The 20,464-nt window shown below is 47.1% G+C and overlaps 1 protein-coding gene and 1 long non-coding RNA gene across 2 annotated transcripts; one reads left to right on the plus strand and one right to left on the minus strand.

The window, feature by feature from the left end:
* The first annotated feature begins 5,188 nt into the window (after positions 1 to 5,188).
* Positions 5,189 to 7,134, plus strand: IER5 (immediate early response 5). The gene has a single exon (XM_029080972.2). The coding sequence runs from the start codon at positions 5,369 to 5,371 to the stop codon at positions 6,221 to 6,223; it is 855 nt and encodes a 284-aa protein (XP_028936805.1). The 5' UTR covers positions 5,189 to 5,368; the 3' UTR covers positions 6,224 to 7,134.
* A 1,598-nt stretch (positions 7,135 to 8,732) lies between these two features.
* LOC114817489 lies at positions 8,733 to 18,961 on the minus strand. Its single transcript, XR_003765351.2, has 3 exons — positions 18,734 to 18,961; positions 13,018 to 13,090; positions 8,733 to 8,863 (listed from the first exon to the last, which is right to left on the minus strand). It is a non-coding gene; the product is annotated as an uncharacterized LOC114817489 (long non-coding RNA).
* Positions 18,962 to 20,464: the final 1,503 nt, after the last annotated feature.

Genomic DNA, 20,464 nt, shown 5'->3' on the forward strand with positions numbered 1-20,464 from the left:
CACTTGTAACATAGACCTTCAAGGGAAAGGTAGGTGAGACTAATGGAAAGAACATGGATTTGGGAGTCATGAGACTAATTCCAGCTCTGCTAATACTACTAGTACTACTACCACTAATAATAATTATTATGTATTTACTATGTGCCAAGCACAGAACTAGCCCTAGGATAGATACAAAACAATTAGGTCAGGCTCAAGTACCTGGGACTCACAGTCTAAATAGGAAGATGACAGACAATGACTCCCCCCACCCCCCGTTTTACAGATGAGGAAAACGAAGAACAAATAAGTGATGTGCCCAAGGTCTCAGAGCAGGCAGTTGGCAGAGCAGGGATTAGAACCTAGGTCCTCTGACTCCCAGGCCCCTGCTCTTTCCACTAGACCACTACTTGTCCTTTTGACTTCTGACCTGGGGTAAGTCTCTCAACTGTTCTGTGCCTGTTTCCTCATCTGTTCCTCTTTGCCGACTGTGAACCACTAAAGGAACAGGGACTCAGTCTGATCTGATTATTCTTGCCACAAGTAAGTACTTAATAAATACCATAAATGCTCTTAAATTTTGTAATTATGCAGTAATGTAATCAACTTTAACAGGGTTATCCCTGGACAATTCATATTTATTGATCATGCCAAATCGTCATTTTAACTCATTAAATTCAACCTTCCTGCTCACTAAACCTTTAAACAGATTGTGATATATATAGCTGTCCCTCCATTTTGAAAAGAACACTACTAACAATGAAATCCTATCCATGCACATGAATTTGACTGAAAAGACTGAGAAGCAGCATGGCCTAGTGGATAGAGAAGAGGTAGAAAGACTTTTGGTCTATTTGCTTCGGCGGTCTCCTAAGCATGGCCTTGTGGAAAGAGCACAGGCTTGGGAGTCAGAGAATGTGGGTTCTAATTCCGGCTCTGCCACTTGTCTGCTGTGTGACCTTGGGCAAGTCATTTAACTTCTCTCTGCTTTAGTTACCTCATCTGTAAAATGGGGATTGAGACTGTGAGCCCCGCGGGAGACAACCTGATTACCTTGTATCTACCCCAGCACTTAAAATGGTGCTTGGCACATAGGAAGCACTTAACAAATACCATAATAATAATAATAGTACTGCCACTCCAAAGTAGCCACATGGAACTGCTCCTTGCCCATCTTTTAGTGGAGCTGGAAATGAGCAGCTAAACTGGCCAGAGGCAGGCAGCAGAGGTGAGAAAGAAGAGAAACAGAAAGTCTAGATCAATCTCATACTGGATAGTCATCCTCTGAATAATTAAGAATTGACAATAATGGACAGGTGGAAGGAGAGCTACTGAAAAATGTTTTCAAGCATAAGATAAATCACTGCCGGAAGACCTCAGATAGCATTGGTGGTCATAATTCCTTAGGGCCCTTAAAAATCACTTGCTGATTCACAAAGAAGTATGGCACAGTGACATATGCATGTATATTCCCTCTTAGCACTCAAATGTATATTCAACTATACATTCAATTTTTAAAAATTTATTCTACCACCCTACCTTATCCTTACGCTACCTCCTAGTCCTGCTATTTGTAAAACTGTTTTGTATTCTTGTCTTTTCCTATTTGATTTTTAAGCTCCTTCTGGGGAAGGAATTGTTGTGCTTCTGTGTGAACTTTTCTAAATTCCTCAGAATGGTACTTTGCACTCGATATGTGTTTAATTCTATACCACCGATTGAGAGGAGCAGGAAAGCACCGACTGAGTGGAGCAGGAAAGGCTGAGTAAAAGTGGCCCTGTGGAACCTGTGTTTGTTTACTTCTCCTTTTGTCACCTTCTGCCTCCTCTTTCCTACTCATCAAAGAGGAAGTTGAGGGATGTTATTTTCGAAAGGTAGAGAGGAAGGAGAAAGGGTGGAGGGCAAGATTAAAGATAGTAATGAGAGAACAGGAGCACTGGGTTTTTTTTCCACTAGGGGAGAAGTGATAACCCCTGTGAAGTTCAGTTTCTCAATATGAAAATTTGAAAGGGTAAATTCCCTCACCAAAGTTTCAGAGCAGGTTAATGGTGGACGTGGTAGGCACTAGAATGCCAGTTCAGAGCCCTCTTTATCGAGAAGCAGTGTGGCTTAGTGAATAAAGCATGGGCCTGGGAGTCAGAAGGACTTGGGTCCTAACCCTTGCTCCGCCACATGTCTGCTTGTGACCCTGGGCAAGTCACTTAACCTCTCTGGGCCTCAGTTACCTCATCTATAAAATGGGGATTAAGAGTGTGAGCCCCATGAGGGAATAGGGACTGTGTTCATCCTGATTAACTTGTATCTACCCCAGCACTTAGCAAGGGGTAAGCACTTTACCAGTACCATCGTTATCATTATTATTATTAGAGCAGTGGTTGTGTAAGGCTGACTCTGTAGCTTTATCAAACTTCTTTTTGGCATTAGATAGCTGGCTTTTAGGTAGGGGTGGGGAGGAAAATTTAAAGAGAGTGGGTACCACTGGGAAATATAGTTCACCCTAGAGCCATTCACGTGACTGTGCAATTGCATACTACACACCTGGAAGTGATTCCCTAGAACAGGAATGTCTCTCCTCAGAGTGGTTTCCAGAGAAACTGGAGAAGTGGCCAGGTGAAGATGCCACCCCTTGGTATATTACTCAGCTCTGTGGTGCTTCTTCATTCATCCAGTAATGTCTATTGAACACCTACTACATGCACAGCACTCTACTAAGGACCTGGGAGAGATAACTGAAGCAAAAGATGTGGACCCTGTTCTCCTGGAGCTTTCAATCTAATGGGAGAAACAGGCAAACACATATAACAAATATATAGTGGGAATAAGAGGGAAAACACAGATACAACTGGCAGTTTCAAAAATATGGAGAAAATTATCAAAAATATCGTGAATAAATGGATCCAGTAAACCACTCTATGTAAATGCTCAGGTTGCTATCAGGATGACTTGACTCTAACTGTATGCTTCTAAGTACCTAGTACAGTACTCTACACAAGGTAGGCTGAATGAATGAATGAAGGAAGGAAGGAAGGAAGGAATAAATACTAATACACTGCCTCAAATCAAACCCCGTAAGAATTCTCCTGGGATTGTATGGGGTGGGGTTTGGGCTGGAAAGGACAGGATGAGGGGAAGGCAGGATGTGTGAAGGTGGATGAAGTGTGAGAGTTTAGTTTCTTCAAAAGGTTGACGAGACCAATTCTAGATTCTCCTGGAATAATACTGGATTGCGTGGGATCGGAGAGGGCTAACTGCTTGTCTGTTCATTCTCAGGATTTCCCACCACTTGGTTTCAAAATCCTTCAAAGACAAGTGGGGAAGCGGCATGGCCTAGTGGAAAGCGTACGGGCCTGCGTTCTAATCCCAACTTTGGGCAAGCCAGTTTCCTCTGTACCTCAGGTTCCTCATCTGTAAAATGGAGAGGCAATACCTGTTCCCCTCTTAACTTCTGTGCCCCTCACGGTGTTCACAGTCCCACATGGGGTCCTGTCTGAATATTCTGTATCTATCCCAACACTCAGTACAGTGCTTGGCACATAGTGTTAACAAACATCACAATTTATTATAGTAAGTGGTAGTATTGTGGATCTTGTGATACAGTGTCTAAGCTTAATGACTATAGGTCTCCAAGCCTAAGAACAGGACTTTTTTTGCAATGGCTGAGTTTTTCATGTACAACCAATGGCAAAGGTGGCAGTTATGTAAGAACTAGTGTCACTGTACACCTACACAAATCCAAAAAAGATTCCAATCCTACAGTGTCAGAACTTGAAGTAATTTGCATTCCAGAAGACAAACTGCCTCCCAAAGTGAGTAATCAATCATATCTATTGAGTGCTTACTGTATGCCGAACATCCTAAGTGCTTGAGAGAGTGCAGTATAAGAGTTGGAAGACACATTCCCTGCCCACAAGGAACTTACAGTCTAGAGGGAGGAGACAGACCCCTGACATAATAAACTAAAAACACACACATGAGTGTTGTGGGGCTGAGGTGGGAGTGCAAATCCAACTGTAAGGGATTATGCCACTATTCTACAAGAGACTTTGGGTCCATAGGAGGGCTATACCTCGGGTGAAGGGAACAAATCTGTGAAGAGAATCTGATACGTTCATTCAATCATAGTTTTTGAGTGCTTACTGGGTTTAGAGCACTCTACTATTGCTTGGGAGAGTACAGTAAGCCAACACATTCCCTGTCCCCAGTGAGCCTGCGGTCTAGAGGATGGGGAAAAAACATTAATATAACACGGAGCCTGCAACAGCACAAATGAAGTAAATGAAGCAATTAATAATAATAATGTTGGTATTTGTTAAGCGCTTACTATGTTCAGAGAGTTCTAAGCGCTGGGGTAGACACAGGGGAATCAGGTTGTCCCACGTGGGGCTCACATCTTACTCCCCATTTTACAGATGAGGGAACTGAGGCACAGAGAAGTGAAGTGACTTACCCACAGTCACACAGCTGACAAGTGGCAGAGCTGGGATTTGAACTCACGAGCCCTGACTCCAAAGCCCGTGCTCTTTCCACTGCGCCACGCTGCCTGGGTACACAGGCCACAGGGAAAACTAATGCTTGAAGTGTTGTGTATTTTGTGTTTGGCTTTCCCCCTTGGACTCTTTACATATGGAGAATAAAAGGATATATGCCAAACCCTTCTCTTTCCTTGGTTGTGTATTTCGTGTTTGGCTTTCCCCCTGAATTCTACGTTTGGATTCTTTACAAATGGAGAATAAAAGGGTACATGGCGAATCCTCTTTCCTTGATGTGGGCAGACCCTGCGAGGATGTGCCACTTTCCCGGCCCCGAAAGGAGGGCAGCCCTACCTTCGCCCACACGTCCTGGAATAATAACAACAGCAGGAGGAGGAAGAGCAGCAGCAGCATCTGAAAGCGCGACACAAAGCGCGTTGGAGCAGGGCGGGCCCACGTTAAGCGGGCGTGGTGCTCCCTCGGCTCGACCCCGCCCCGGGGCTTCCCTTCACCCCCCCGGGGCATCTTCCCACGTTATCTCCCCTTTTAAGACCTCGCTCCGCGGGACTAACGTTCGAATGTGCCCCGAGCCCTCACCTCGGCCTCCGATTGGCTGCCGGCGGCGCACGAGGGCGCTCGGATTTGCCCGGAGCCGGTCGGAACGGTGTGCGGCGCTCTCTGATTGGTCGGGGCCGGGAGCCTATATAAGGCGGCGCGCCGCCCTCCCTCTCCCCAGTCGGCGGCGGGATCCGGAGCGGCCACCTCCTGCCACGTGCTGGGGTGGAGGGCGGCGAGCGCGCGCGCGCCGTAGTCGTTACCGCCGCCGTTAGTCTTCGGCGAAGGTCTACCCCGGCGCGGTCTCGGTTCCCCCCCCCCCCCACCTCCCGCCGTTTTTCCTTCCCGGGGAGGAGCCGCGGAGAATGGAGTTCAAGCTGGAGGCGCACCGGATCGTCAGCATTTCCCTGGGCAAGATCTACAACTCGCGGGTGCAACGCGGCGGCATCAAGCTGCACAAGAACCTGCTGGTCTCGCTGGTGCTGCGCAGCGCCCGCCAGGTCTACCTGAGCGACCCCTGCCAGGGGCTCTGCCTGGGCCCGGCCGCCGGGCCCCCGCAGGGCTGGGGAGAGGCGGCCGAGGCCCCCCCGGACGCCATGGAGCCGGAGCGGCCGGCGGACACCGAGGCGCCGAGGGCGGGCAGCGGCGACTCCCTGCCGGGGGAGGAGGAGGCGCCCGGCCCCAGCGCGCAAAGCGGAGAAGGAGGAGCGGGAGGCGGCTCAAGTCCTGCCCCCCACCGAGACGCCCCGGGCGCGGACGAGCCCTCGGCGCGGCGCTGCCCCTGCTGCCGGCGCTGCTGCGACCTCCCCGGCGACGGCGACGGCGGCGGCGGCTCGGGCGGCTCGGGCGGCTGCGGTTGCCGCCGCCGGCCGGAGGACCAGCCCGCGCCGCCGTCGCCCAACTGCCCCAGGAAGAGGAGCGGGGCCGGGCCCCGCCCGGCGGCCGGCTCGTCCCCGCTGAAGAAGCCGCGGAGAGACTCGCCCGGCGACGAGGAGGAGGAGATGGAGACGGGCAACGTGGCCAACCTCATCACCATCTTCGGCTCCGGCTTCTCGGGACTGCTGCGCAAAAGCCCCGGCGGAGGCCCGGAGGGCGAGGAGGGGCCGCCCCAGCCCGGCCCGGAGGGAGCCGGGGCCGAGCCCGGAGCCGCCCCGGTCTGCTGCGACAAGCCCGTGCTCAGGAACCTCAACCCCTGGGGCACGGCCATCGTGGCCTTCTGACCGGCCGGGCCGGGCCGGGCCGGGGCCTCGGGGACCGGACTGGACGCCCTGGCAGCCGCACGGGGCTGTGCCTTCCCCTCCACCCCCCTCCCGGTATTAGAAGCACCCGGGGGGCTGTGTGTGTAGTGGGCGGTGGAAAGGCACCCGTTGTCATCTGGACGCTGTGCTGCGTTAGTCGGACCCTGAGGTGCGGCGAGACTCTCTTCCTCCTTCTTCTGGGCCCTCCTCCGCCTTCCCCCCCCGCCTCGAACCCACTCCCCGCCCCCCTTCTCGGGCGGGGGCTTTCCTGCCCCGATACCAAGAAGGAAGGAGTGAGCGGGGCCGGGGACTTCCCCGACCTCCCTCCAGCCCGGGGGAGGGAAGGGACTTTTACCCGCCCTTCACATGCGAGCTAGAAACCGACCGCCGGCCCCAGCGGCACTTCCTTCCAGGATTTCCTAAGGCTAAAGTTTTTTGGTTCTTCCCCCCACCCCTTCCTCTGGAGTTCTGTCTTCCTGTCTCCCCCGATCACTCCTCCTCCTCCCCCCGGTTAATATTGGGGGGCGGGCAGTCTTCAACACTCCTGTCTCCCGCCCCCCGACAAAATAAGCTTGGCTTCCCGGGAGAGACCAAGCTTGGAAAAACTGTTTATGAATATATATATATATAGATATATATATATATATATTTAAAAGCTCTAAGTCAGAACTATTACCCAGTGCTTTTAAAAAGTGTTTAAGGAAGCAGAACAAAGTTTACAGATACCCTTAATGGAAAGGCCTCGGGTCTTTTTGTAGATTTGGTGACTTCAGCCTTTGTTGTATAAAGGCAGGGGTAGCTTGTGGGGGTTTTGTACAGTATTTTCTCCACGGTGTATTGACTTTGTATAAATGTAACTACGTGTCTGACACGTATTAAATATTTTGAAGCAACTTCGCCGTCTGGTCCTCGAGTCACTCGTGATGGGAATTTGAGGTGGGGGAGGTAAGGGCTGTCGCCAAACAGAAAAAGGGTGGAGCTCTCTATCAATCTCACACAGGCCAGGGCTTCACTGTTACGTTGAGAAATGTCAAAACAAGAAGCTGTAGGCTCTCTCTTCAGGATCCGTGACCCAATTTGAATTACACCTAAACGTGACCAGGAGCTAGCAGCTGGTCTGCCTGATCAGCTCTCTGATCTCATCAGGATAACCAAGTGTTTGTTTAGATTCTTCAGAGGCCAATGTCAAAGTGGTGTCTCATTTCTCTGCCTTGTTATACAACTGAATTTTAAACTGCAAAATGTAGTTTTTAAGTTCATTTGCATTTATATTTTAAAGGGGTGAAAGGGTCAAGGTAAGGGGGAGTGTGTGTGTGTGAGAGAGAGAGAGAGAAACTAGATAAGGTAGGCCACTGAAGCCAGGCAAATGTGGAAAGTTCACTTCCTTTTAGCACTGACTTACTGATTAACTTAAAACACTGGTGACATCATAGGGCTTGTCATCAAAATTGTATTTGAGCACTTTGTGCAGAGCACAGTATAACATTTGGTAGACAGTGTTCCCTGCCCTCATGAGAAGCTGTGTGGAGTAGTGGGAAGTGGGGTTCTGGTAGCCAAAACTTGGGTTCTAATCTTGCCTCCGCCACTTACCTGCTCTGGGACCTTGGGCAGGTCACTTAACTTCCCTGTGACTCGGTTCCCTCATTTGCAAAATGAGGATTCAGTATCTGTTTTTTCTATTAGAGAAGCAGCGTGGCTCAGTGGAAAGAGCCTGGGCTTGGGAGTCAGAGGTTATGGGTTCTAATCCTGGCTCTGCTACTTAGCTGGGACCTTGGGCAAGTCACTTCACTTCTCAATGCCCCAGTTCCTTCATCTGTAAAATGGGGATGAAGACTGTGAACCCTACGTGAGACAACCTGATTACCTTGTATTTACCCCAGCACTTACAATAGTGCTTGGCACATAGTAAGTGCTTAACAAATACCAACATTTATTTATTTTATTTGACTGAGCTCTATTGTGAGATCTGATTATCTTCCCCCGTGCTTAATACAGTGCTTGACTCAGTAAACACTAAAACACCACTGTTTGTATTTTGGAGCTTACAGTCTGGGTGACTGGTAAATATTGAGCATTTTGATGAAAATTGATCTAAATGGTGCCTTCTATCATTGTCCCACTAGTTTTTCCTGGTTTTATGGATGGGGGGGTATCTATGCTGGGGAGGTATGAGACAAAGAAAGTTAGAGCTCAATCCTCAAAACAGTAGATTGGAGAGAAAATAACCGCATAGGAGACCTGTAAAAACTCTGGGTCTGGGTGAGGGGAAAATAGGTCCTTGCAAATGCAGTACAGTTGAAAGGATAGCTAGAGTAAGGGAGAGGCTAGTTCTGACTTGGAACTGCCATATACCCATATCATATCCACTTTATCATATCTCTTATGTCGTCTTTGCCTGACTGGTTTTCTACTGCAAAATGAATATAGCTCAACCAAAGGTGGGACAGTGTTCTCACTGTGCCTTTGAGTTAATGGTACTGTCACCCTAGAAGAGTTCAAAACGGTTTTAATCTGTTTTGTGTCCATGACAATCTAGATAGGATTTTGACTATTCTTTAAATCGATGCTTTAAATGTTTAGCTTTCTTCTGGAGGCGGTCTTGAGAGGCTTCCTTCCTTACAGCTGCAGGAAGATCAATTGGAGGCTGATTACACAAATGGATGTTATCTTCATTTTGAAATAACTCTCTTAAAACTGCTCTCAAAACTTAATGCTACTATGAGCCTGCAAAGGGGATAACCTTTGAGATCCTCTAAATAGCAAACATTTTTAAGGGGGAGGTGAGATTAGGCTTCCCTTCTGGATTTCAATTCATCTTCAACTACCATAATGAGCTTTAAGAGACTGGCATCTTTAAATAGCATCAGTTTTGTAGAAACACAGAATGAGTATCTTTTACATAAAAAGTGAATCCTCTGTGCATGAAGTTTTGACTGTAACTGGACCTGCATGGAGAAAGATACTCAGAAATCATTCTAGGCACTCTTAGATATGAGGCATCCTAGCTTGTTCACTCACTGGTCCTCCCCTCCTTACCTGAATTTACTGTTTGTGCCAACCTAGTCACATGCCCAGTTATATCAATTCCATTTTCAGATGAAGATCAATCAGTAGTATTTTCAGTGCTTAGTCCCCAGCCAGCTGATCACTGTATAAAGTGCTATGGAGGGTGTAATAAAGCTATTAGACCAATCCATGTCCTTAAGGAGTTTATAGCTTAGCTGGGAGACCCAACACCCAAATTACTGGAGGAAGCCCAGTGGAGACTTAGTCTCCATAACAAAGACTACTCCCTCATCAGCAGTAAATCAAATTGAGTGTAGCTATAAACTAATCCACTGGCCCTTCTATAGTGTGGTTTCTTGGGGGGAAAAAAAAAATTGAATTATGAAACCTGGTTTTTCCTTGAACAAAATATTGAGTAAAACATCAAAACTGTTCTCAATTTTTTGCCTCCCTAAGGATGACTTGGAAAATTATTCAGAGAAAAGTTATAGAAAATGGAATCAATAGAATTTACTGAAGGCTTACCGTGTGCTAAGTCCTGTTCTAAGTGCTTAGGAAGAGAGTACAAGAGAATAAGTAGACGCGATCCCTACTTCCAAAGAGTTAATCTTGTGAAGGCAGGTTCTGAAGAAACCACACAAATGCTGGAGGTCAGGTAGGGAGGTGAATACCTAAATTCTGAGTTGATAAAGTGGTGTTAAGGAGAGATAAACAGTTGGGAGACTAATCAAGGAAAGCATGGAGGAGATGTGTTTTCAGGAGGGCTTTGAAGATGGGGAGAAAAGCGATCTTGATGTGGAGGAGGAGGGAGTTCCAGAAGAAGGTCTGAATGAAGAAGAGGCTTAGATGAGAGTGAAAAGAGCAGGAAGCAATTGGCTTGAAGGGAATGAAGCATGCAGATGGGGGTCAGGGGTGTCTAGTGGAAGAAGGCAGGAGTAAGAAAGGGTAAGACCGCTGATTGAGGGCCTTGGTGCTGGTTAGTCACAGGAGTTAGATGCAGAGAGGAATGGGTGACCCCTGGAGGATTTTGAGGACTGGGATGGCATGCAAAATGATCAGCTCAAGCCTCATTTCATTTCAAGTGCCTCCCTGGGTCCGATAACCATTGTTCTTGATGGAAAGCTTCCAACCTTTAATTGTTGGCACCCCCTAATAGGTTGCAAAGAAATGGTGTTAAAAACCAGCCCATTAGATCGAAGAGACCCCAAAGCCGTTATGTCGGGAGATTGATGTTTCCCCCTGGCATAGTATTGCAACAATGGGCTTTTCTCTGTTCATTCAGGCGATAGGGTGTTTCTTTGGCAGGATCATATTCTGGAGAAGGCATCCTTTAACTTATCAGAGAAAGGGTGGGGTGAATGCAGGAGCAGAGCAGTAATGACAAAATGTTCACTTTTTATCACTGGTCAAGTTTGAACTATTAGGACTTTCAGGGTGTGCCCCTGGTTCAAGGCCTCAAAGGTTGCAGGTAGAAAGGATGATCCACTTTGTGTGAGGAGCAGGCCTCCTGTTTTCAAGTTGAAAAAATTTCACAGGAGAATGGTGTCCCTGAAAAAGGATGGTCAATTTCCCCATCAAAGCTTTATCTAGCTCTTTTGCCCTAGATGCCTTATTTTTCAGTTTCGGTACTAGGTAGTCTCTATCCCTTCACTTAAGTTGTTGGAGATTTGTTAGGCTCATCGCGGCAACATCCTTGTGAGAAGGTGGCATAACAATCTTTGCCAAGAAATCTTGTGGGCAGGGGCCGTGTCTACCAACTCTTCCTGTAGGTTCCCAAGCACTTAATTCAGTGCTCTGTACACAGCAAGCACTTGATAAATAGCATTGATTGATTGGTAGGAAGGTCAAGGGTCTTTCATCGAGGAGTTGGGGGAGGTGAAGAGCAAAGGGACGAGTGGTCTTTAGTCTTATTTCAGAGTACTCGCTGATTCCAGCAAATTAATCCCTTTCTTTATCTTGTTTAATTTAAAACGTTTCCAAAGTTTAAAGGACTAAATCTTGATTTTTCTATCAGCCCCAGCCCTTAGTATGGTGCTTGGCACACAGTAAGCACTTAACAAATACCAGTATTTAGCAGTAGTAGTAGTAGTAGTAGTTGCAATATTAAATCCATGAAGTCAAACTACTCCCTTTCTGGTGAACTGAGTAAAGCAAGTAGGAGGGGTAAAGTACAATTGATTTAATGCCCATATTCTTCTCCTGAACACACCCTTCCCACTCTGCAGAAGCAGTGTGACCTAGTGCTCATTTGTATATATTATTTATTAGCCTATTTTGTTAATGAGGTACATCCCCTTGATTCTATTTATCTTGATATTTTGTTTTTGTTTTGTTCTGTTGTGCTTTGCTGTCTGTCTCCCCCGTTTAGACTCTGAGCCCGTCATTGGGCAGGGATTTTCTCTATCTGTTGCCGAATTGTATGTTCCAAGCGCTTAGTACAGTGCTCTGCACATAGTAAGCGCTCAAATATTATCGAATGAATGAAAGATCATGGGCCTCTGGGATTCTAATTACTACTCCTTGCCTGCTGTGTGACCTTGAGCAAGTCGCTTAACTTCTTTGTGCTTCAATTTTCTTATCTGTAAAATGATTAAACACTGGTACTCCCTCCTATTAAGATACTGGCCTTATTTTTTTAATGGCATTTGTTAAGCATTGCTTTGTGCAGGCACTGTACCAAGCCCTGGGGTAGATACAAGCTAATCAGGCTGGACACAGTCCATGTCCCATATGGGACTCAGTCTTCATCCCCATTCTACAGATGAGGAAACTGAGGTACAGAGAAGTTAAGTGACTTGCCCAGGGTCACACAGCAGATCTGTGACTGAGCCAGGATTAAAACTCAGGTGGTCCTGACTCCCGGGCCTGTGCTTCATCCATTAGGTCACACTGCTTCTCTAATCTATTTGCCCCGCCCTGAGGCACTTATGTACATATCTGTCAACTATACATTAAATTATTTATCTGTCTCCCCCTCTAAATTGCAAGCTTGTTGTGGGCAGGGAATGTGTCTATCACCTCTGTATTGTACTTTCCCAAGTGCTTCATACAGTGCTCCGCACATAGTAGGCACTCAGTAAATGCCACTAATAACTTGGACCGAGCCCCAAGTGGGACAGGGACTGTGTCCTACCTATGTTGAAACTACCCCAGTGCTTAGAGCAATGCTTAGCACATGGTAGGCTCTTTAATAAATGCCACCATCGTTAATATTAATATCGGTAGTGGGACTAAAGACCTTCTTACCCTACTCCACGCCCCCAGAGTTGCCCATCTTTGCCCATCTCCCAGAGGAGTGGGGCCTGAAGCGTCACTGCTGCAGCATCCTCCGTTTGCCTCAGACCTCTGGAATCCAGAGAACTGGGAGGGAAGCCGGAGAGAAGCCTCCAGGGGCCGCATTCCTGTCACAACCCCTCCCTCTTCTACACAACAGCAGCAGCCGCCACCGCCTGCTGCCCACTTAAGGGAAATCTGGAGAAGCAAGAGCCTTCGCCGGGAAGGACAGAACTTTGTCCTCCAAAACCTGTCCTGGGTTTCTCGAGATGGGGGACTGTGCGTGTTAAGCCCCTGGAAAGGCTAGATGTGTATATTGGTTTTTGGAGAAGGAGATAAAGTAGAAGAGCGAAGCTACCTTCCTCATTTTTAGAAAATATCTCATTCACTCATTCAGCTGTATATATTGAGCACTTACTGTGTGCAGAGCATCATACTAAGCGCTTGGAAAGTACATTTCGACAACAGAGACAATTCCTACACAACAACGGGCTCACCTGTATGTCATATGATCTGTTTCCTTTCTGCAGTCTGTTGGACTCTGCAAAGGGCCCATGCTGTGATTTAGCTCTGGGGTGATAAATTGAGGGGAGGAGGGTGAGAGGTTCAGTTCCCTTTTTTATTTTATGGATTAGACACACAGTCATTTCTTCTGCCTGTCTCACTTGTCACAAACCAGTCTTGGATGTCCAAACTTCATCACCTCTTTCCTCTGCCAGGTAACCCCTCTAGCTAGTGCTGAAGTCACTTGGTGCCTCCTTCAGTGTCCCCTGAGAGCCCCGTTCCCCAACACCCCTATTTAATCAATCAGTGATGTTTTAGTGAGTGTTGACTGTGTGCATGTCACTGTACTACGAGCTTGGGAGAGTACTGTACAAGAGTTGGAAGTCGCTAACCCGCCCTCATGGAGCTTATAGTCTCCAAGGGCAGACTGACATTAAAATAAATTACATGTAGGGGAAATGGCAGAATGCAAGGCTATGTACATAAGTCCTGTGGGACTGGGGTGAAGATCAAGGTCCTTACAGGTGTACAGATCCAAATTCATAGACAACACAGAAGAGGTGATCTAGAGAAGCAGCGTGGCTTAGCAGAAAGGGCACGGGCTTGGGAGTCAGGGGAAGTGGGTTCTAATCCTCTGACACTTGTCTGCTGTGTGAGCTTGAGCAAGACACTGCATTTCTCTGTGCCTCAACTACCTCATCTGTAAAATGGGGATTAAGCCTCACTTGGGACAACCTGATTATCTTGTAATAATAAAGGTATTTAAGTGCTTACTATGGGCCAAGCACTGTTCTAAGCACTGGGGTAGATACTTAGAACAGTGCTTGGCCCATATGAAGCACTTAACAAATACCATTATTACCATTTTTTATTATTAGAGGGTGGGGAAAAAAGGCCTCTGGGAGGCGATATGACTTTAGTAGGGCTTTAAAGAGGGGGATAATAGTGGTCTTCCCTCCTCGCTTCCCCGCCCTTTGCCCTTCCCACTGGTCCGGGGCAGACACAGGCTCATTGTTTGCTGGCTCGCCGAGGGGCCGAGCACGGGAGGGAGGGTGAGCGAGGGGAGGGAAGGAAGGAAGGAAGAAGGGACCGGAGGGAGGGCAGGCTGCCAGCCGGGCAGGCGGAGGGCTCGGGTTTCCTGATGACGGCACTTGCAAAGTGGAGCTGGAGTCCTGCCTTAAAGGGCCAGAGCAGAGGCGGTACCGGCAAGGGTGGGAAGGGCTGAGGGCCCCCCGGAGGAGGGGGCGTCTCGGTAACCTGGTCGAGGAGGAGGGGCGGGGGGCACCCCAGCTAAGAAACTGATCAGCCCCCTTGCCAGATGGAGGGGGAGCAAGGTCAAGGCCAGGTAGGTGGTGGAGCCCGTGTGTACGCTTGGCATTTAATTCCAGGCCCCTGAAAATGCGGCCCTGCAATATCGTTCTCCCCCAGACCCCAGTGGGTCGCACGTGTGGCGGCGACGGACAGGATGCCTTACGAGGGAAAGACGAAAAGTACCTTGTGTTGACTGCTTCTTGGCCTCGTGTGTAGGGCCCTCCGCCCCCCCTCCCTGTCCCGGTTTTGATTTATTAGTCAGATTTATTAATGAGTTTCCTAGAAGTGGGTTGGGAGATGAAGGGAGGGAAGAGGCGTGTCTGGCGCGGAGACCTGCCTGTCCAGCCCGAGCCGTGTCTCTCTGGATTGTGTAAATGTGGCCATCTGCAAGAAGATGCACAGGGGACCAGAGACGAAGGCTGGGACAGTTTGTTTCCTCTCCTGGCGGACTCTCAGATGCCCACTCAGCGACCCACGGGGTGAACTCAGGGCGGGGACCCTTTCTATTAATTGCCACCGCTTTGAAGAGATGCAGCTCTCCTCTCCTTTGTTATTTTAAGTCAGTTTTCTCATCTTCAGCAGGGATGGGAGAAGGCTGCTATGGCGTCTCTGTTTCAGTTTTTTTTTTCCTCAATCTGTGTGACCCACTTGAGAAGCCGAAATCACTTTTGTGTTTTTATGACTGTGGGAGAAAAACCTGAAAGTGTGTATTTAATCACGGAAAAAGCTAACAGACGTTGAGACGTTCTGTGAGGCACACAGGCTCCTTGCTCTGGTGAAGTTATTGCTCTTTGGCTTCTGAATTTTTTTTTTCCACCCAAACGGAGCATTTGCAATGTGCCGTTCAGCTTGTAACTGCTGAGAACAGCTGTAAAGACTGAAGCTGGGGATAGTCCCCTTGCCTAGCTGTAGGCTGCTGCTAAGTCTAAGTGGTAAACAAGAACATGGCCAACACAATATCAAAGAATTATCTTGGCTCTCATCTTCCAAATATTTCGAGGCATTTTACCTCTTCAATCAATCAGTAACATTTATTGACACTACAGTGTGGTAAGTGCAAGGCCTCAAGATATAAGCCATTCATAAATATGGAGAAAAAAATAAAGCTTCAGTGGTGGATATCAGAAGTATGAAAGCAAAAATTCATACATGTAAGCTAAGTCAAGACAGTACAGTGCTCTGCACACAGTAAGCACTCAATAAATATGACTGAATGAATAACAGCTAGGGGCAGGTGTGTAAACACAAATGTTAAAGAGAGGCAGCGTGGCTTAATGGACAGACCATGGGATTGGAAATCAGGAGACCCAGATTCTAGTCCCAATTTTGTCACTGGGAAGGTCTTTTTTAACCTCTCTGTGCCCCATTTTCCTCACATATAAAATGACTTTAAAATAGATTGAGTGTTCCATACAGAACAGAGACTGTAGCCGGTCTGAAAATATTGTATCCACCCTATAGCTTGGCAAACAGTAAGCACTTAAAAAATGCCATTATTATTAAGGGTAGCTGTTAGATGGACTTGATCTCTAAAGGTGGCACTTAATCAGTGAAGACCTAAGAGAGATGGATTTTCAGAAGGGCTTTGAAGATGACCTTGTGTGCAAAGAACAAGTCTACCCACCCTGGGGTATTTTCTGGCAATAGTCTGCTTAATAAATACCATTGATTGAAGAGCTGTGGACTGGCATATTTGAAGGGGGAAAGAGTTATGAAGATGGTAATAATAATAATAATGGTATATATTAAGGACTTACTGTGGACTGAGCACTATATTAAATGTTGGGATAGTAATAATAATATGGCACTTGTTAAGTGTTTAATAAGTCCCAAGCACTGTTTTAAGCGCTGGGGTAGATACAAGTCAATCAGGTTGGACACAGTCCTTATCTCAGATGGGGCTCACATTTTTGCAGATGAGGTAACAGGCCCAGAAAAGTTAAGTGACCTGCCCAAGGTCACACAGCAGACATGTGGGGGAGTCAGGATTAGAACCTAGGACCTTCTGATTCCCAGGCCCATGTTCTATCCACTAAGCCACGCTGCTTCTCAGATCCAACACTGTCCCTGTTCCACACAGTCTAAAGAGGAGAGAGAATAGATATCCCCACTGTTACAGATGGAGACAAAGGAACAGAGAGCTAAATGACTTGCCCAAGGTCACACAGCAGACAGATGATGACATAAGCCAATGGCAAGCATCTCTATATGCAATTGAGTCCAAGAGAGGTAACTTAGCTTCTTTGAGGCCACACAGTTCACTAGAGGCACATCTGAGATTCAAATTCCTGGTCGAAAACTTCCCATTCAGTTCTGTTTCCCACCAGATCCTGCTCCCTTTCTGAGTTTAAGACTAGAGGCAAGAAGCTCTTTGGACTGGATCTGAAAATAGCTTCTCTCCTGCTCTTTTGTGAAGCCAATTTAACTTTCAATGCAGACACTCAATGCCAGTGTCTGCAAGGTGGGTCTACTAATCATAAATGTATGGGAGGAGGGTGAATTTGGATGTGCAAAATGCTGTTGAAAATATAAGCTACGAAATGCTGGCACTGGCCTTGAATTTTTTTTCTATTAAAGAAGAATGATTTTCTCCCTTCTAGTCTTTATCCATTTCTTCCTTTGTCAGATACAAGAAGACCTGAAATGCTAATAAATCACTCCAGGGACCTTGTTAGTATCAGCAGCCATCACTTCCTCTTGGCGGTGCCCTCAAACACTCTGGCAGTTGGCAAGGTAACCGGCTGCTGTGGCATTCTGGGGAATAGGAGGGTTACACCCCTAAACACCAGAGCTGCCTGATTATTTCCCCTCAGGGGTCACAGATCCCAAATACTACCTCCCTTTGGAGTGCTTGGAGTTAGGAAAAAAAAAATCCTGGGACACTGCAGCTTGTTCTGGATAAAGCAAGATTTTGGACTCATGCCAGCAATATTCACACACGAAAAAGAAATTGGCATAGCCCTCTGTTATTCCCATTTGGAGTGTTGCAGGAAAAATCTATTCTTCCTCTTTCTGCTCTTCTTTCTCTCCTCCTCCTCCTTCTCCTTCTCCTCCTCTCCTTCTCCTCCTGTCTTTCCTCCCTGACGATTTCTGACCTCAGCTGTCGCCTTTGGGGTCATAGGGGATTAATCTGAGCCTGCGGACAGGTTGAGACATGTCCAATGAAGAGGCACATGCCCTCAGTGGAAAGAGGGGGAGGAAAACCCCTGAAACTTCAGATATATTAATGGAGGGAAATGGAGGAAGTGGAATTAGAGGGAAATAAATATAATAGGAGAAATTGGGAAAGACTGGTGTTGGCAAGAAGATTAAAGAGAAATAGACAAAAAATACAATGCCTTGAAGATCAGAGAGTCAGGAAATAGGAAAAGGAGAATGAGGCTAAGAATGAGCCAATTTAGACAGACAACATTACCCAAACAGTAGGACATAAATCATAACAGAACTTGTAACCTGGGGTCATTCAGCCTTATAGGTTTCTGACAGTGCTACCCAAACAAAATTCCCTACTTACAGATGGGAGGAACTGAGGCCCAGGACACCCATACGACTTTTCTAACTTCAACCAGCACCTCACTCAGAGTTAGAAATGAACTTGGGAACCAGGATTCCCCTTGCCCTTTCTTGCTTTAGTCACCTGGCAGTGCAATTTCCATGATGGTGTTATTGGAGTAGAACCAGAGCAAGTGAAGAGAGAAAGAGGTTTAGAAGTAAAGTGTCTTGAATTCCAGAACTGAGGAGGAATGTGTGGTTTCTCTTACTGTACCCCAACAGTCCCTTTAGCTGGGTTTATTTTCCCTTGCAGTGTCTTGGAGGAGCAAATAATCAGAACCACCTCCTCCCTTATAGAGTCCCCAAGGGATTTAGAGGAGGTGGAGAATTTGGGCGGGTAGGAGACATCTTTCTCCCTGTAGGACCCTACTTGACCCCACCACATGGACAATGGAATTTCAGGAAACAGAACAGAGAAAATCTAACTTTTTACTTCCAAAACTCCCTCAAGGATGGAATTTCACTTTAAAAGGAGGTAGGGGATGGGGCAAATGACTTTCTTAAATCACTGAGAAAATGTATGGGGACAGGAGAGACTGCTGGGGAGGAGCAAATCCTCAACCATCTTTGGCCTCTAAGTGAAAGCAAATCATCTAAACTATGGCCTTTTTTTCTATCTCCATGTTTTAGTTGCTTTAATGTATTTGTTTTCCAGACTTTTGCTACTGGATTCTGGCTGCTCTTGGTCCCCCTCCCCCTCCTGCTGTGTTGAACTCTCTGGGGAGGAGCCAGAGAACAGAGTTCACCTCCTAATGAGGTCTCCAGTGATGTGAATGTGATGGCCTCCACTTCGTCCTAATGGACATGTGGCTCGATCCTGAGCCAGGGCTTAAATTGGCTGCTCACCTGGTGTTCTTAATGAATACCCAAGGGTTCCATGGTGCAAGGCAGACTCCTTGGTTTGGCCTCCTGGGACTGGGGTCTCGGGATTGGACAACAACGAGCAGGAGTTGAGCAGGCCCTGTTGTCCTCGGTATCAGGAGAACGTGACTTGTGCCTCACCACTTAGACCAGGGTTCTTGGAAGGCTTTGAAATGTGATCACTGACAACGGGGCAGTCTTTTCTAATTAAAAATGTGGTTAATCTGTGAGCAAAGATTTACAACAAAAAATTAGGGAAAGTAGAATCTAGGACAAGTGACCCTATAATTTTTAATCTCCAGATTCTGCACCTCTCTCCCCCGTCCCCATTTCTTTGTAAAGATGCATCTAGTTACCTATCAGTCAATGAATCATATTTATTGAGCACTTACTGGGTGCACAGCACTGTATTAAGTGCGCACTTGAGAGAGTACAACACAACAGAGTTGGTAGGCACGTTCCCTGTCCACAACAAGCTTACTGTCTTGAGAGCCATATCAGTAGGCCATACTGCCACTTCTTCTTCTGTGCCCATGGCCAAGGGAGTCAGTGAGAGTTCTGGGGGTTGGGGAGTGGCTTCTGGCTCCCAGGGAATAAGAATCACATAGATTGTGTTCATCAGCCCAAAAAGCACTTCAGGTCTCCCTGGAGGAGAAAATAGTCCCACCATCTGAGTCACATGATGTGAAGCTCCAGCTCCCCTTCTCCTTCCCCTGGGCTATACTGTGCTGCTTCCTGACCACACAGAACTGTCTGTTCTTCTGTAACCCATTGTCTGGTCCCCAGCACCAACCCCATTCCTGAATGGGGGTGGGGGTGAGGGGTGGAGATGGGCAAGAGGAATCCTCAGCCAATGTAGTTCAGAAGTCTCTCTTCTTTGGAGCAATCAGGGTTGATTGGGTGGGATTTTTTGTGTGATATTTATTAAGTACTTACTATGTGCCAGGGACTCTGCTAAGCACTGGGGGAGATAGAAGATGATCTGGTTGGACACAGTCCCTGTCCCACAGAGCTCACAGTCTTAATCCCCATTTTACCAGATGAGGTAATTGAGGCATGGAGAAATTAAGTGACTTGCCCCCAAGGTCACACAGCAGACAAGTGACAGAGCTAGGATTAGAACCTAGCACTAACACAGTCTCTGACCCACATGGGGATCACAGTCTCAATCCCCATTTTACAAACAAGGTAACTGACTCCCAGGTCTGTGCTCTTTCCACTATCATTCAATGGTACTTATTGAGTGCTTACTATGTGCAGGACACTGCAGCAGTGCTTGAGAGAGTACAACAGAATTAGCAGACATGTTCCCTACCCAGAATGAGCTTACGGTCTAGAGGGGGAGACAGGCATTAATATCAATAAATAAATAATTTGTAATATATAATTTAAAGATATGTACATAATTAAAGATATGTACAACTGTCGGGTTGGAGGAGAATATCAAATGTCCAAAGACGACTCAGAAGGGAGACCAAACTCAGAAAAAGAGGGCTTAATTGGGGAAGGCCTCTTGGAGAAGATGTGATCTTACTAATGCTTTGAAGGTGGACAGAGTGATAGTCTGGTGTATATGGAAGGGGAGGGAGCTCCAGGCTAGAGGGAGGACTTGGCAAAGGGGTCATTGGTGAGATAGACAAGATCAGAGAACAGTGAGTAAACTGGCACTAGAAGAGTGGAGTGTGTGGGCTGGGCTGTAGTAGGAGACCAGTGAGG

The sequence above is a fragment of the Ornithorhynchus anatinus genome, chromosome 16 (genome assembly GCF_004115215.2).
Source record: "Ornithorhynchus anatinus isolate Pmale09 chromosome 16, mOrnAna1.pri.v4, whole genome shotgun sequence".
NCBI classification, from domain to species: Eukaryota; Metazoa; Chordata; class Mammalia; order Monotremata; family Ornithorhynchidae; genus Ornithorhynchus; species Ornithorhynchus anatinus.

Coding starts and splice junctions, on each gene's coding strand:
- IER5 (XM_029080972.2), top strand. CDS start 5,369: ATGGAGTTCAAGCTGGAGGCGCACCGGATCGTCAGCATTTCCCTGGGC.